Genomic DNA, 16,667 nt, shown 5'->3' on the forward strand with positions numbered 1-16,667 from the left:
AGTACGGGCAGCGCTCAGTCTGCTCCGCTGGTCGGCTCCAGAGTCTGGGTGGTGGAAATGCAGGAAAGGTCTCGCTTTTGGGAGGGCCCGCCGAGGACCCCCTTGAGAAACTGCCTTAGGGAAGGTCTCTCCGGAGGGCGGGCTGCCTCCTGCCTGCAGGATGGTGTTGGGGGTGGGGGAGCAGGCACATGCCGAGACCACCTTTCCACCCCAGAAACGGTGGCTGCCCACCCTCGGTTAGCAGTCAGGATGGAGCACACCTCCGCTGCTGAGGTTTCTTGCCAACATCTAGGCGTGCTGGACTCAGAGAGCTCCATTTCCCCTTTGTCCTTTGCCTGTTAAGTAGAAGGTAATGGGTTTGTCTCCCAAGCATACCATCACTTCCTCCCATTCAAATAGCAAGAATAATAGTGGAATCGTGGAACTAAAATTTTAAAAAGCTTAAACCTTGAACGGACTTCTCTATTAGTCATCATTTTATTAGATTCTAACATCCTTTGTGACATGAAAGAACAGTTTTGTTCTCCAGGATGTACAAGGTAGACTTTACTTTTCTTAATGGAAGAACTTTCACATAATGATCTATTTCATGACCTCATTTATTTTTTAGGGTCTGTGCAAACAATCTTTTTTGATAATGTGTTGCTACCGTATAGCAATATATTCCAAATTCAGGGTTAAACTAACACTTTTTGGCAAAACTTTTTACTTAAAAAGTATTTTAAGGTGAGGGAAGGGCAGCATTAACAATCTTCATTGCATTTCCCTGACGCTGACCGACTTCCAGTCACCTTCACACCTCTGCCCTCCAGCTCCCCATTTGCCGGCTGTTTCTTTTCCATGTGATTCAACTTATCAGTAAGCTACACTCTGCTCTATTCTAATATCATAGCTTTCCTTATCAATAAATGTATCAGTCATTTTAAAATGCAGGTTTTATATGTAGATACTAAAAGGCCTGTGTGCTTCTGTACCTGTGTGTCATGTACTGGGCTGGCCAAGAAGTTCATTCAGATGTCACGGAAAGCACAAACCAACTTTTGGCCAACGCAGTATACTCGACACAATCCCATTTTTCACGGATGACCCGGAATCTCTGCCACAAATAGTACTGCGGAGCGTATGTGTCGATATTTCAGTACGCGAATGCAAAGAAGACACAGAATAGTATCATGACAAAGAAAAGGGACAGTTTGGGAGAGGAAAGTATTCGTTTCCTGAACCTTTACTTGGGTTTCTGAACATTAAATCCTGTTGAATATTTCTCTTTTAACTTTAAGAAAGATGCTGTTGGGTAAATACGAAAGTAAAAGTCTCACCTCGCGGTTAAGGTAGAGTTGGATGTTCAGAATAGTCTTGTTTGGCCATAAGAACAGCTGGACATCGCCCACGAACGGGGGCAGGCAGTGACTCCCGTCATGTCACTGCGCTGAGCGTAACGGACCGTTGCTGTTTTTCTTCCTATGCCGCATGTGCGCATTCAGGGGCCCCAAGGACCGAAAGGGCAGAAAGGCGAGCCCTACGCTCTGTCCTCAGAGGACCGCGACAAATACAGGGTAAGTCTGCAGGGACGGGGCATGACCGAGCCCCGTGTACACTCCCCATTAAGAGTGACCTCTGAGTCGAGCGGGGGGACGCACAGTGTCCACAAGCCAGAATCTCCACTGATTTCAAGGTCCTCTCGCTGGCCGCCACGCTGTCGGCCGTCTTACACTAACTGCGGGCCGCCCTCCTCAAACTCACGGCAGTGCGGCTGTCTACGTACCTGACATCACCAAGTCCTTAGACAGCCGGTGTGTTTTATATGCTTATTTCCAACACTGAAGTAAAGTGCAACCAAGTCCACAGAGTCTTAAAAGCTGAAACTCTTCAAACTCTTTCTTCTCCATTAGGGGGAACCTGGAGAGCCGGGACTGGTCGGCTTGCAGGTAAGCATTGCTTTTGTTAGAGAAGAGACCGGCAGAACCTGAAGGGCTCCGGGCTCCACCCCTCCTGCCTCCCTAACCGCCTTCTCCGTTGCCTGTCCGTAGGGGCCTCCCGGCCGCCCTGGGCCCGTGGGACAGATGGGTCCGGTTGGAGCCCCAGGAAGACCGGTAAGTTCCAGGCTCACGTGCTCGCCCTCGCGGGTGTGGAACATCCTCCGAGATGCAGGCAGTGCGGATGCTGGCGGAGGCCTCATGGCGTGCCTGACACACGTGGTCGCCAAGACCACCCAGGCCGTCCCTTGTCCCCGCTGCCGCCATCAAGGTTGAGAGTGAAGACTCAACGCCAGCTAGGTCAGATTTTGGCCTAGCACTAGCCTGGAGCCCTTCCAGTCAGGCACACACTCTCCCAGCCCCACAGCTGACCAGCTGACAGGGGCCCGTCATCCCGAGCAAAGCAGACCAGTGTCCCGCAGGTCCATAGGGGGGAAATGGGGTCTGCTGGCGAGGCCTCAGAGCAGGGCTAAGGCAGCTGGGCACAGCCACCGTGACAGGTGAGATGCCGGACATCAGTTAACCAAGTGACCCTCGGGCCCCACCTGAGTGGCGGTCTACAGGTGTCCCCTCCTCCTGCAAGTCTAATCAGGAGTAAGGCTTGGCAGCCAAACCCCTGGCTGGAGGAGGGCCTGCCCAAGGAAGGAGAGTCCCCAGGCCTGGCCACTGCGGATCCTTCCCGCTGCACAGAGACCGAGAGGTGGACAGGCTCCTGCAAAGCGCCCGACTCTCTCCTAGTCCACGTTTTTTATTAATAAGACAATCAGGCCTTAAGTTACTCAGGGAGAGCTTGTGGCTGCAGGGGAGAGAGTCCTTCTCAGAGAACACCGTGCCCCGAGATTGAGGTGGCCGTGGACGGGGGCCGTGGGACCCGCGGAGAGGCAGCGGACACGTGTGTCTGAGGGCAGGTCCGTCACACCAGCAGCTGGGGTGCGAGTGCTCATTCGCTCCCCTCAGACCACGGATAATAGTCGCAACAATCGATCACGTCTCTACGGAGCACAGTTCCCCGGGGCCGTGCTGGTCGTTTTCCCCAGCAGCCCTCCAGCCTTGAGATTTGGCCGAAGGGAAGGAGACGGGCTCATGTTTCAAGGTGCTCTCAGCCCTTGTACACACACAGCCACCCGTTTACAGAACGCGGGCCTCGGGGCTGGGGGGTCCCCTGCTTTACACACTCAGTTCCGGGAAATAAACAGCAGGGTGCTCCCCGCCTCCCCAAGCTGAGGTGCCGGCCTCCGGGTCTTCACACGAACCACTGAGGCCTCCCACGGCCCCCTGCCCCCCACCTGTTCTACATCAACACGCCTGGCTCTTCTAAGGCACGTGTAAAGCTTCCACCCTCAGTGGCGTTGGCGGGGACTGCTCCGCAGGAGCACGAGGTGATCCTGGCGGGCGGATTCCCAGCCCTGCCGAGGGGCCGGCTGTAGATTAACTCTGTGCGTGCTTGCCTGCCAGCCCAGCGGCGGGAAGTGCGAGATGGTGCCGGGTAGGGGGATGCATGGGAGGCCAGCAGGGGCCTTCTCTGGAGGAATGGGCCCGGGGCCTCGTGGAGGGAGCAGAGCCAGCGTGAGCAGGACCCGGGTCAGGTCAAAAGCCTGAGCTCAGAAAGGCAAATCAGCAGCAGCTGTGCCTGGGCAGCCGCAGACCCTGAGAACCGGGCCCAACCCCCCGTCCTCCGCCCTCCAGCCCCGTTTCCCCGCCGAGACGAATGTGCCAGAAGGCTCTTCGCATCCTCCTCGGTGTGCTGAACACACAGCGGACAGCTTTCCCAGGGCTCCCGAGCAGATGCCATCTGGGTCCTGGGATAAAGGAAACAGCTGACAGATTTCTTTGTGTTTGTGCAGGGACCACCTGGACCCCCTGGACCCAAAGGACAGCCAGTAAGTTACTGGAGACGTGGTGGGTGAGGGGGAGGGAACCGGGGCCTCGCATGTTTCTGTGTCTCCTTCTTGACCATGGAACTACCTGGCTGACAAGTAACGTCGTTTGTCTCATGAGGAGGACTGTATATAGAGTTATAAGACAAGGCTCTAAACTCCAAGAATAAATCCATGCATGAAGTCATTAAGTAAGTGGATGCGTGGAATGACTCTTGTCTGCAAATCACACAGCATTCCTGTGGCCGCATGAAAGTCCAGCTGGGAATGTGTGATTAGAAATGTACGTCGGGGACAACCCCTGCTTACCCATAACGTGCTCTCTCACGAACAGGGCAAGACAGAGCTGGAGTGGTGCGGGGAGCCGGGGGCCTTCTTCCTACCTGGGTGCAGGTGGGCCCTCCCAGAGCGTGCTGTCAGCCTCTGGGGGTGTATCCAGGGAGCTTCAAGCCAGGCTCTGGCCCAACATTGTCCTCTTTCCATCAGAGAAAGACGATTCAGTGGGCTGCCCTAACACCCTCCTCTTTCAAGCCAGGCTCTGGCCCAACACCCTCCTCTTTCCATCAGAGAAAGACGGTTCAGTGGGCTGCCCCAACACCCTCCTCTTTCCATCAGAGAAAGACGGTTCAGTGGGCTGCCCCAACACCCTCCTCTTTCCATCAGAGAAAGACGGTTCAGTGGGCTGCCCCAACACCCTCCTCTTTCCATCAGAGAAAGACGGTTCAGTGGGCTGCCCCAACACCCTCCTCTTTCCATCAGAGAAAGACGGTTCAGTGGGCTGCCCCAACACCCTCCTCTTTCCATCAGAGAAAGACGGTTCAGTGGGCTGCCCCAACACCCTCCTCTTTCCATCAGAGAAAGACGGTTCAGTGGGCTGCCCCAACACCCTCCTCTTTCCATCAGAGAAAGACGGTTCAGTGGGCTGGTGCACCACAAAGTTGGTGGCCTGTCGGGAACGTGGGCAGAATTTGGGTTTGAGGTGACCTGGGAAAGTTAAACAAATGTCCAGGACAAGCCGTAGGAGGCTGGCGAGGGATGTATTTGGTCAAATCCCGACATGAGTCAGAAATACTGGGCTACCGTTAGGAACATTTCAGAACCACTCCATGGCCTGTGTAAAGCCAAGGACGCCTCCCCAGCCCGCCCATTCCCAGGCCTGACCCACAGAAACCCCATCTCCCTGCCGCCTGGAGACCTCAGCTGTCACCACCCCGACCCCAGCTCCCATCATCTCTGACTCAGCTTCCGGCTGCGGCTGGAGCTCGTTAAGGCTTCTGCCCACCCGCCCCCACCCCCCACCCGGCTCCCCGCCGTCCTGCCGCCCAGGGCGGGCTGGGAACAGCCCAGAGCCAAGAGACGCAGATGTAGGATGGGACGGGGAGCCCCAGGGTCGCCTCAGATCCCCACTTGGCTGCAGCACAAACAGCCCCAGGCCTCCAGCAGGTCACTTCCTGGTGCCCTGGACACCGGCTCGCGAGGCAGGGAGATGTCGGGGTCCCAAGCAGATCTCATTCTCATCTGGCCTGGCTGCATTTCTGTGCTTTGATTTCAGCTCCCCAGCCAGGTGGGAAGGAAGCAAAGAGAAAGCAAAAATTAATGAAAGGCTTTGTTTCTATTTGTGGAAACTCGGGGCATCAGAGGCAGGGGGCTGTGTGGTGTGGAGATTGGGTGGGCCCCCCGGGATCCTGCATCTCGGCGGGGACAGGAGCCCCGGGAGGGCAGCAGAGCCGTGGGCAGTCAGGGGACATGGGCCTTCCTGAGCTGCACGTGGTTTGTCCCGTGGCCCACCTGGCGGGCGGTCAGCCCTCCCACCCACGCGTGGACACTCCTCTCATGAAACCGTCAAATACACGCCGGGGCGCTTTCCCGGTCTGCCTCTGAAGCAGAACGGATGATGAAAAGTTTGGCTAAACCCAAAGAACACCATCATTAAGAGAGTTAGGACATCTTCCTGTGAATTTAGGATTGTTTTACCAAAATGAGAAAGCCTGAGGCAGAGGAGAGTATGAATCACGGTCCTCAGATTGGGATCCCAGGCAGGAAACGGCTATGTTCCGAGCCCAGAGGGGCCAGAACCCAAGGAGACGCTCTGAGACCTGACCTGTAGAGTCGGAAGGCCTGGGATCAGACCTGAGCTCCATGACCTGTTCGCCGTGAGGCTTCGGTCCAAGGAGATGACAGTCTCCCCCTCGGTGATGTCCACACCCTGTGGTCCAGGGGACTGAGGGAGAGTTAGCAGTGAGTTAGCAGGGGCCCTGGACTGTCAAAGCCCAGGGCCGCAAGGAGGGAGTCACTGTCAGCTTCTTGGTCATCAGGATTTGAGCAGTAAAATATACCGGCAATCTGAAGCAAGTTGCAGCGTGTCCCCAGGGGTGACAGAGCAGCTGTTCTTAGCCCAGGTTTTCAGGTTTTGCTTAAAGTGTAAAATACAAATTCCTTAAAAGCAGAGCTTTACTAAAACACTAGTATATCATTTTTATGAACCCACAATTTTTGTCACTTAAGGTTTAGTTTTAGTGAACACTCAAAGCGCAACGTGAGGGGCCACTTCCTGCAACTCGTACAGCGTCTCGATTTGCTCCCGTTCATTTTATGTGATATCTGGACTCAGACTTGCATTACACCGTTTATATACGGAATTAGCAAAAGAAAAGACATTTCTTTTCCTTTTGTGTTAATTCGCTCCTGGGAGCTGAAGCCAGAATATTAGGAAGGATAGTTGTCCAGTGACGTTGCAAATACACAGATGTTAGATTTCTTTTTCTAAAAAAAGACAATTTCATTTTACTGTGATTATTGACTTTAAACTTACAGAAGCCATCTGTCTTTCAGGGCAACAGAGGACTTGGTTTTTATGGAGAAAAAGGTGAAAAGGTAAAGGAAACTTACTAGATTGAATTAGGAAATACTGACGGCTCATTCTGATGTCTTCATTTTATGCTGTTATCCTGAGGTGCTCTGCAAATACCCCGTTTGAAAGGAAACAATCATTGTCAAGTGTCAGGTTACCAGACAGGCTCCAGTGGTGGTTAGAATCTGCAAGACAGGGCTCTTCCAGACCCAGGGAATGAATTGCGCCTCTGTCATCTCATGCATCGGCAGGTGGATTCTTTATTTCTAGTGCCACCTGGGACGCCCGTTCTGATTTATGTCTTGGGCACCAGTCTTAGAAAGCAGTAGCATAAAACACAGCAGTAACCACCAAAACATTCGGCGCACAGGCCAAATGACTTCCTTGTACAGAAACTCATCGTAAGGAGATAATTCCACTGAAGCAAATGCAACCGCAAATTGTGACCAAGCTAAACAGCTTATGTGCCTAAATTCTAAATGATTGTTAATGCAAGTGGAAATCAAGTGATCTTACCTTACTGTTACTTTATCCTATGTGATCTTTTTACGTTTTTAAAACGTTTCACGTTGGGGTACAGCCAATTAGCAGTGTTGTGACAGTTTCAGGTGGACAGCAAAGGGACTCAGCCGTACATGTACATGCATCCATTCTCCCCAAAACCCCCTGCCATCCAGGCTTATATACGATTTTTATCTTATGATTGTAAACTATTAAAATTGATGTACGTGTGATAATACACAAAGACAGAAACAGCAGTTTGCGGTGGGATCGTGCTTTTATTCAACCTCGGTCGTGTCCTTCAGTCTAAAGACAATCGCTTTGCTAAACCGTTCACAGGGCGACATGGGACTGCAGGGGCCCGGCGGGATTCCACCGGACAACGGTTACGTCGAGAAGCCCACGCCGGTGTACGAGCTTCTCCCAGAGCAGTATAAGGTAAAGGGGCTGCAGCAAGACTGACGCGCTCCCATTTGAACTAACAGGAGGAGGAGGAAAAGATGTGGCTTTCTTTGGTCTTATTCAAACAGTCACATTCAAAGTGGAAATGCCCTCCCCACCGAATTAGCAAATTACGTGTTTGAAAGCACTGACCACAGTCGCAGGCGTCTCAGTATCATTGCTCGTAATCATGATGAATTGGAACCAACACGTGGATCCATTTAAGAATCAGCTCCGTCTTCAGTCTCTAGTGTAGACATAGCCAGTGGTCGCGGCACAGCTCACTGCCAGGACATGGAGCTGTGTGAGCAAAAGAAAGCCTACGTTTTGCTGACATGGAGCGTCCCTGTGGGCTTCTTGGGTCAAAGTCAGATTTCTGACTCTTGTAGTTTCTGTTAATGTTTTGTTTGATTAAAAGCATCCTCTTAGAGTCTAAATAAAAATTAACACCCTTCTCTATCACTCATTCACTCAGACAGACCGTTCACCCGTCCTAAGCCTTCTGGTTCCCTTGTGCTTAATAAAGACCGAAGCACTGACCTGGTAGAATACTGACCTCGTAGGGCGCAGGGTGGTGGCCGGGCTGAGACGCATCATAAAAGGTCACGGGAGCCAAAGCAAAAATCCCAAACGTAGACCCTGATCCCTGTCTCTCGAGCATCTGTCAAGATGCGGTGTGAATGCCGGAGGACGGACGGGAGAGGGCAGGCTGGACCCCCCCACAGGGGACGTGAGTCTGTGCAGCTGCGGCGTTATGAGTGACTTGACCGCTAACAGAAGCAGCCTGGGCAGCGGCTGCTGCGAGCCCAGAGTGGACGGTCATGTGCCAGCCAGGTTGCGAGCAGGACAGCCCTGGACCACCAGGCAGGACAGGGCCTCCAGGGTCATCGGGGTGGATTCAGGAGGGACTCTGGCTCCTGGGGGGACCTGACCATCAGCAGAGTAGGGCCCCCGTCCAGTGTCAGGACAATAGCCCAGGATGGAGTGAGGCCAGAGCAGGTGCGACCCTGCTGAGATCATTGAGCGGCTGAACCACATTTCCTTGTTCTCTGCAGCTAAGAGGGAATGCTAACAAGCAGAGACAGTACTTTGCCAACAAAGGTCCATCTAGTCAAGGCTATGGTTTTTCCTGTGGCCATGTATGGATGTGAGAGTTAGACCATAAAGAAAGCTGAGCACCGAAGAATTGTTGCTTTTCAACTGTGGTGTTGGAGAAGACTCTCGATAGTCCCTTGGACTGCAAGGAGATCCAGCCAGTCCATCCTAAAGGAGATCAGTCCTGGGTGTTCATTGGAAGGACTGATGCTGAAGCTGAAACTCCATTACTTTGGCCACCTGATGCAAAGAGTTGACTCATTTGAAAAGACCCTGATGCTGGGAAAGGTTGAGGGCAGGAGGAGAAGGGGGCAAGAGAGGATGAGATGGCTGGATGGCATCACCGACTCAATGGACATGAGTTTGAGTAAATTCCGGGAGTTAGTGATGGACAGGGAGGCCTGGCGTGCTGCAGTCCATGGGGTCGCAAAGAGTCGGACACGACTGAGGGGCTGAACTGGACTGAACTGCAGAGGCGACGGGTCCCAGGGCTGGCCCCGGCCAGCCTGCAGGGGGCAGCCCGGAACTGCAGGATCCTGGGAGCTGTCCTAGGACTGATGGGTGAACGGACCCATCACTGCATTTCCTTCCCCATTTTAGACTGAGAGAAATGGGGGAAATTGATCATATAAATGACGTCATGGGTGGCTCAGTCGTAAAGAAACCACCTGCCAATGCAGGAGACACAGGTTCGATCCCTGGTGGGGAAAGAGCAGCTAAGCCCGTGCGCCACAACCGTTGAGCCACAATCTAGGGCCCGGGGGCTGTGACTACTGAAGCCCACACGCCCTGGAGCCTGTGCTCAGCAACAGGAGAAGCCACCGCAATGAGAAGCCCACATACCACAGCCAGAGAGAAGCCCCCACGCGCCGCAGCCAGAGAGAAGCCCCCACGCGCCGTAGCCAGAGAGAAGCCCCCATGCGCCGCAGCCAGAGAAGCCCCCACGCGCCGCAGCTAGAGAGAAACCCATGCAGCAGTGGAGACCCCACGCAGCCAAAATCGAAGACAGAAAATTATTTTGAAAGAAATAAAACTGACGTTGCTTTCCAAAGCCACTCTCGCTCAGGACCTTAACTCGCTCCTGATGAGCCTTGTCCTCAGAGGATTCCCCCCACTCCACTGCCTTATCCTCTTTCACCTGAATGATCTTTCGCTGTTTCATTATCAAATGACAGCCCCTCTGTTATCACTGGGGCTGTCCCCCAGGCACCTGCCCTGCCACTGTGGGCCCTGCAGGAAACTCACAGGCAGAAAAGAGACAGTCTTGAGATCATATCAGAATAACACACAATTTCGTCGATATTGTGAAAATCCAAGAAAATGTGAATTTTGAAGCCAAGAGGTTTAGGGAGTTGTTTGTTACAATCCGTTTATATTCATTGTTTGCAGTTGTATAAAATACTCTGCACCTTATGTCATAAATCCTGATCCATTTAAAATACTATTCATGAATTAATGAGCATTTCTTGTCTTTCGTATCTTCACAGGGTGAAAAAGGCAGCCAGGGAGAACCAGGGAGAATAGTAAGTCAAGGAATAAAGATGCTTCTTCTCGTGGTTCCCGCGTTCTCCGGGGTCCCATCACAATGTTAGACTGTCCGGGGCGTACCAACCCACAGCTCTGGTCTCCAGTCCACGCGTCTGTGGCAGGAAAGGGTGATCGTTTCTCTCAGTTTTTCAGAAAACAGTGTCAGGATGTCTTCTTTCGGCAGAGTCAGCACCGGCTGACCACCCTCTTCTGAAGCTCATCAATGAGCCCAAACCGCTCAGAAGAGCAGTGCGGTGGAGGGCAGGCCCGGGCGGGCTTGTGGCGGCTTCCTGGCCAGGGCCCGGCCGTGTCACCGCTCTGCCTTCCCTCATCTGGGTCCCGCTGCCCCTGAGTCCCCAGTCCTCCCCGTTGCCACTTACCAGGGGACGATGCCCGGTGATGACCATCCCAGCCGACTGCAGACGTCCTAGGAGCACGTCCTGCGTGGAGCTGGAGAGACAGAGGCAGGCTGGCCGCAGCGGGGGCCACTAAGAATAGCCCCCACAGCAGGCAGACCGTGAAGCGTGGTCTCTCTGTTCTCTCCTAGGGCGTCTCCTTGAAGGGAGAAGAAGGCATCGTGGGCTTCTCGGGACCGCGGGTAAAGCTTCTGCACCTGCTGCTTTGACTTTATTTTCCTTTCCTTGCTTGTTGGAGTACAGCTGATGCCCACGAGCGTGTGTTGTGGATCTACGGTACACTGACTGGCTGTCCCCAGAGGCCCTGCTCGGCCTGGTTGTTCTAAGGCCCTGGCTCTGTTGCCAGCATTGTGCAGCGTGCCCTCGCGGCCTGCTGTCACGTCACAGTCTGTGCCCCTGGAGCCCCCAGCCCTCGGTGCACAGCAGCACTGGCCTGAAAATACAGAGGTTTGCCCCCAACCCCGATCCCTGACGCTCACTGTCAGGGTCCTGCCCCTCCGTGGGCTGTCGGCTGCGACCCTGAGCCTGCGCTGACCGACACAGCATTGCCACCCAGTAACTGGGGGTTTTGAGACCGTGCTCCCCGCTTCAGAGGAGGGACATGAACGGAACTCAGACGCGTTTCTGCTGGTATTAGCCCGAATGACTCCATGGTAACAGAAATGGAGGCTATATCCAACCAAGTCAATTTCTTGCTGCCCCGAGAGTCCAAGAAAAATGTCCTTGGTGGGGCAGATGGGGTGGGGGGGAGTCCTCTCGAGGCTCTGCCCCCTGTCGCTCCTGGCCCGAGGGCACACCGCCCTCCACCGGCCCGAGCTCAGTCAGCTGGCCCAGTCCACCCCCCAGTGAGCTGGAAAGGTGGGCAAAGACGGGCTAGAGAAAAAGACAGTGACCTTGGGGCGACGGGCCACAGCCACCCAAGGACGAGTGTCAGCTCCAAAAATCAGAACGAAGACTGAGAGCACGAGGGTGCGGGGCGCCTTCTGGCTGTACGTTTCGCCTGTGCTGTGTTTATGGGTTTCTCCACGGTTCTTAAGTCACAGCCAGGATGCATGAGGTGAAAACATCGCTAAATTGATGCCTCTCCTCCAGGAAGGAGAGGACGTTAGATGGAGTCAGCATTGTCATAGCAAAGGATTTACTGACTTAGCCAGGCAGGTGCCGTGACAGTGCCCAGGAAATGTCGCTGCATGTTCTCAGCTGTCACCGCTTCTGTTTTCTCTTCAATCCAGGGTGCCCCCGGCATCGACAGTGAGAAAGGCTTGCCGGGACAGAAAGTAAGTCTGGGGCGTGAAATGCGATCTAGTCCAGGCCTGAGACACCCTTACAGAGGTCGCATGTGAAGACTGGGGCCTCCCAGAAAAAAACGCCCCCTCTAAAACTTCCCCACGTGTGCAGGAGCAGAAATGACGCCTCCCCGTCATCCCTGAGGCGTGGGGCTCGCTCACATGTTCTGTCGTTTGGCAGGCCAGCACGGGGTCCCCCCGCCCCAGGCCGCCGGTCACCTCCCCCCGCGCTGGCCGCAGCCCCGGGGCCTCCAGTCTGACCCTTCCTGTGTCACCGCCAGCGTGCTGTAAGAAGGGGCCGGCGTGGTGGCCGACAGTCCGCCCGCATCTCCATCTGTGATCGCTCACGTTTTCACTGGCCTTCAGGGACGACCCAGTTTGTTGTCTTTATCCCGGGTTCCGAAGAAGGAGTTTCAGTCCCCTTTGTAGGAAGCAAACATTCGGTGAGAAATGCGTTTTGAATCTGGATCAGGCGTAGGGCTGCCTGAATGCTGGATCTTACGAGAGAGAAGACGCATAAATAGGTCTTTTTAGTGACGATTCCTTTGTTTTCACCCTTCGCTGTCTTCACTCAGGCACAGAGTACATGCCCCGCCGCCCGCCGCAGACCCCTGGGCCCGTGGGCCGGTGCCCATCAGACCAGGGCTCCACAGGAAGGGCATGTGCTCACATGCCTGCAGTTTAGCCAGGGAGAGGGAGCATCCCTGCACTGTTCTCCACGCGTGTCTTCCACCCAGCGCTCCTCGGGGGTTCCACGTCCACACGGGCAGCATCATTTGAGCGGCTGGCTGTGTCTCGCTGGACACGGCTCGGTCAGCATGCCTGGTCACCGACTCCACGGTCGCTCCAGGCTCCATCCAGGCTCTGGCCCGTGTCATGGGGCAGTCACTAGGCAGGTGGTCACTTTTAATATCAGAGAAGTTTGCCTTCGCTTTCCAGTCTTCACTTAGTATGAAAGAGAGTCGGTCTAAACCAGAGGCCCAACATAAAATACCGAATTAAGCCAATCTTAGTTCATTCTAAACCAAGTTACTTTCATCATGCATGCTCCTGGATTTCAAAATATCCTGTAAGGTAATCAAATAATGCACATTTTTATCCCATTGGCATTCTGATTTTAGGGGGCCTTAGTATATATATTCTTTTGCAAGAAGGAATAAATTTCTAGATTTTTTTTTTAAGCTTTAAATACCTATCCAGATACGATGCAGCCCATATGGGTAAACCTTACCTTTCAATAAGTATTCAAGGGAATTAAAATGCGATCATTACAATTAGAGATTTTTTAAGTCAAGAGCAAAAGCTTCTAAATGAAGAGGCTTCATGCTTCTAGTTGGCATTAACTAAAAATTTTCAGAACCCACCTTGGGAGCTGGTTTTAATAAGTGGATCAGGTTGCCAACACTCTACCCCACTGGTCAGTCTTGAAGTCCCAACATCAGGGCAGTTACTGTGTGTGACTCAGCAGGAAGGACTCAGGACCCTCCAAGAAACTCAAAAGGCAGACCTGAGCCTAAGGAGGCCCAAGACCTAACAGCCACAAGAGTCCAGAGCCCGCCGGGGGCCAGGAGCCCCTGGGCCCAGCTCCAGGAGGATGGAGGCCCAAGACCTAACAGCCACTAGCCATCCAGAGCCCGCCGGGGGGCCAGGAGCCCCTGGGCCCAGCTCCAGGAGGATGGAGTGGACCAGTCCACCACGTGGGGTGTTCACACCCAGATGACCGTTTCCTCAACAGCCACAGGAAAGGGAACTGAAAAGGTAGAAAGGAGGAGAAGCAAGCAAGCTGAGACCTCCCAGCCAAACGCCATGGTTTGACTTTTATTGAATCCTGATTCAAGCAAAGCAACTTTAAAAAGACACGTTTGAAACTAAAGTCAGGGAAAATTGAATGCCAAGGGGGTAGAAGGTGATTTTAACCAATTATTGTTGATTTTACTGGACTCCCCTGGTGGTTCAGATGGTGAAGAATCTGCCTGCAATGCAGGAAACCCAGTTTCGATCCCTGGGTCGGGAAGATCCCCTGGAGAAAGGGAAAGGCTACGGACTCCAGTGTTCTTGCCTGGAGAATCCCAGGGACAGTTGATTTTGTTAGCTACAATACACTGGTCATGCCTTTATATTTTAGAGATAAAATAAGCACCAAGCATCTTTCCTGCAGGGAAGCAGAGGACTGGACGGGTACCAAGGCCCTGACGGATTGCCAGGACCCAAGGTGGGCTCAGGTCTCCTCTGGGGGGCAGGGGGCAGCTTTCACTTCCTTCCTCCGGGTGGTGGTCTGATCACCTCCTGTCCACCCTCATCGGAGAAGGGGGGAGGGGGCTGAGAGAGGCGGACATAGTAACGAGAGGGTGGGGGCCCCTGGTTCCCATGAATAATTCCATGGGCGGGCAGGGGGTGTTGAGGACTCGGGCCACAGCTGCTCCAGTTGTCAGGGGACCCAGCAAGGTAGGGGGCATACCCCACCAGGCAGGGAACCGCTGATGAGGACAGAGGGCTCGCAGCCAGGCCTTCTGGGGCAGGCGAGGCTCAGAGACATCTAGGCGGCTCGTGGAATCTGGGTCTCACCGTCCGGATGGTGTTAGATCGGGCATGGGCACACACCCCCGGCTCACCCTCACGGGCGATCCGATGGCGTCATCGACGCGGAGGAGTCTGCCCGGAGGCAGGCGGTCCCCTGGCCACTCCTGGTGTCTGACAGGGGTCTCAGGGTGAGAGGGACCCCGCCCGCTCCGTCCTCTGCCAGCGTGTCTGGCTGGCAGCCGGGAGGCTGGACTGACCAGTGCGGGCATGGAGCGTGGGCGACATCCCCGCCCGGCTCGTCGTCCTCTCGGATCTGGAAGCAGCCTTCGGGTGCAGAGCTCCGAGAGGCCAACTAACCTTCTCTCGTTTCCCTGTCTTCCTTCTCCAGGGAGAAAGGGGCGACCCAGGCCCCCCCGGCCCCCCGGCCTACTCCCCGTATCCTTCCGTGGCCAAAGGTCTGTGCTGCTCATTCTTCGCGCTCACGTCTCGAGGGCTTTGTCGTCTGTTGTGGGCTCAGAGCCGTGAGCTCAGGGGAAAGCCTTTCTAAGCAAAACAGGGGAAGTGCTGTTCAGCACTTAACCTCGGAGAACCTGTCTCGTGAACGCTCCCTCCCTGTGGGATAAGAGGAGTGTCACGGAGCGCACCCTGCTTTCCTCCGCCAGGAAAGGCTTTCGTTCAGGCCTACCTCGTGTGGGCTCCCGCCCTGCCACCCGCAGCAGCACCGCGGAAGCCCAGCCTAGTGCCCGCCAGGCCTCCGTGGGTGCTGCCCAGCACCTTCCCTGGTTTCTGCTCCAGCTCTGGGTGCGCCCGCTCTGAGCCTTCCGTCTGGCTGACGTGCCCCCTGGACATCCTTCCCTGACCCTCCTCCACTGTCCCCTGCCCCCTGGACGTCCTTCCCTGACCCCTCCTCCGCCGTCTCCTGCCCCCTGGACGTCCTTCCCTGACCCTCCTCCACTGTCCCTTGCCTGCACCAGCTGTTAGGTCACCTTCTCTGAAGCCTGGCGCCTCTGCCCTCTGACACGGCGGCTGTAATACTATCCAGGCGCACGCTTCTACGGGAATCGAATGTCGGTCAAGCGTGTAGCACTGAGCCCACACACTCACAAGCTCAGAAATACTGTCCACTATTATTTTCATTCTCCGTGGTCCCTCAAAGTCAAATTTTCCCCCCAAATAACCCTCCCGTCCTTTGAAACCTCCCATATGGTTTTGGTATTCTGGGCCTGTCTCGTTTTATAATATTTGTAGGAATTTTGTATCGACCCTGTTTGGGCTTCCTGGGTGGCTTAGTGATGAAGAATCTGCCTGTCAATGCAGGAGACATGGGTTCCATCCCTGGGTCGGGAAGACCCCCTGGAGGAGGAAATGGCAACCCACTCCAGTATGCTTGCCTGGAGAATCCCCTGGACAGAGGAGCCTGGCGGGCTGCAGTCCATGGGTTGCACAGAGTCAGATGTGACTGAGCGACTAAACTGCAACATCAGCCTTATCTAATTAAGAATGAGCTCCCTGAAGGCAGGGCCACCATAGATGGAACATTTGGACCCTGCGTGCCTCATGCGATGGACAGGGCATCAGTCCGTATACCTCCGACGAGAGTGTGAACGTCTGCCCCGAGGCCTGGACAGCGGTCCTTTCATCGTGGGGTGTCTGTCTCGGTTCCAGGTGTCAGAGGTGAGCCGGGATCCCCAGGAGCCCCCGGGGAGCCAGGAGACCGCGGGGTGCCAGGAGACCCCGGCCTGCCAGGCCGGCCCGGCACAACCATCGGAGACGAAGGTACTGAGCTTCCATGGCCTCGAAGCTAAGACGTGCACGCGGGTCTCCCGCGAGCCCCGCCCCTCGCCGGCGCTCTGTCCCTTCAGCGGACCCGAGCGTGCCTACGTCTCAACTGCGTTTCAATGTGGTCACAGAGCTGCTGTGTCCTAACTAAGCTAGACGTGCTGCTGACGGTAACGCGCGTGGTTCTGTCTATCGCTGGCTGGGAGGAGCGCAGCCGTCCAAGCGTTGTAACAGCTCTCCGGCTGTCCTCTGGGGGCGGGCAGAGGGGCTTTTTACAGTGGAACGGTGCTGATGAAATATCCAGCGGCATCGCCCTCTAGGTCGCTGGCTGGACCGTAAGCCACGGGTCCAGGGTGGTCTCGGGGCACAGCAGCACCGTGGCTGAATCCCGGGGGTTA

At 54.9% G+C, this 16,667-nt stretch overlaps 1 protein-coding gene across 1 annotated transcript in view; it reads left to right on the forward strand.

Annotated features, from left to right (window-relative positions):
• COL4A2 (collagen type IV alpha 2 chain) overlaps window positions 1–16,667 on the forward strand; it is a 159,970-nt gene that overhangs the window by 107,491 nt on the left and 35,812 nt on the right. The window contains 12 exon segments of the mRNA XM_086330559.1: window positions 1,485–1,556; window positions 1,893–1,928; window positions 2,031–2,093; window positions 3,821–3,856; window positions 6,686–6,727; window positions 7,545–7,643; window positions 10,229–10,264; window positions 10,816–10,866; window positions 11,917–11,961; window positions 14,129–14,182; window positions 14,879–14,945; window positions 16,156–16,266. Coding sequence (XP_086186685.1) covers window positions 1,485–1,556; window positions 1,893–1,928; window positions 2,031–2,093; window positions 3,821–3,856; window positions 6,686–6,727; window positions 7,545–7,643; window positions 10,229–10,264; window positions 10,816–10,866; window positions 11,917–11,961; window positions 14,129–14,182; window positions 14,879–14,945; window positions 16,156–16,266 — 712 coding nt within the window.

The sequence above is a fragment of the Bos grunniens genome, chromosome 12 (genome assembly GCF_055505025.1).
Source record: "Bos grunniens cultivar Pamir isolate PY7600 chromosome 12, Bosgru_T2T1.0, whole genome shotgun sequence".
Classification (NCBI taxonomy): Eukaryota; Metazoa; Chordata; class Mammalia; order Artiodactyla; family Bovidae; genus Bos; species Bos grunniens.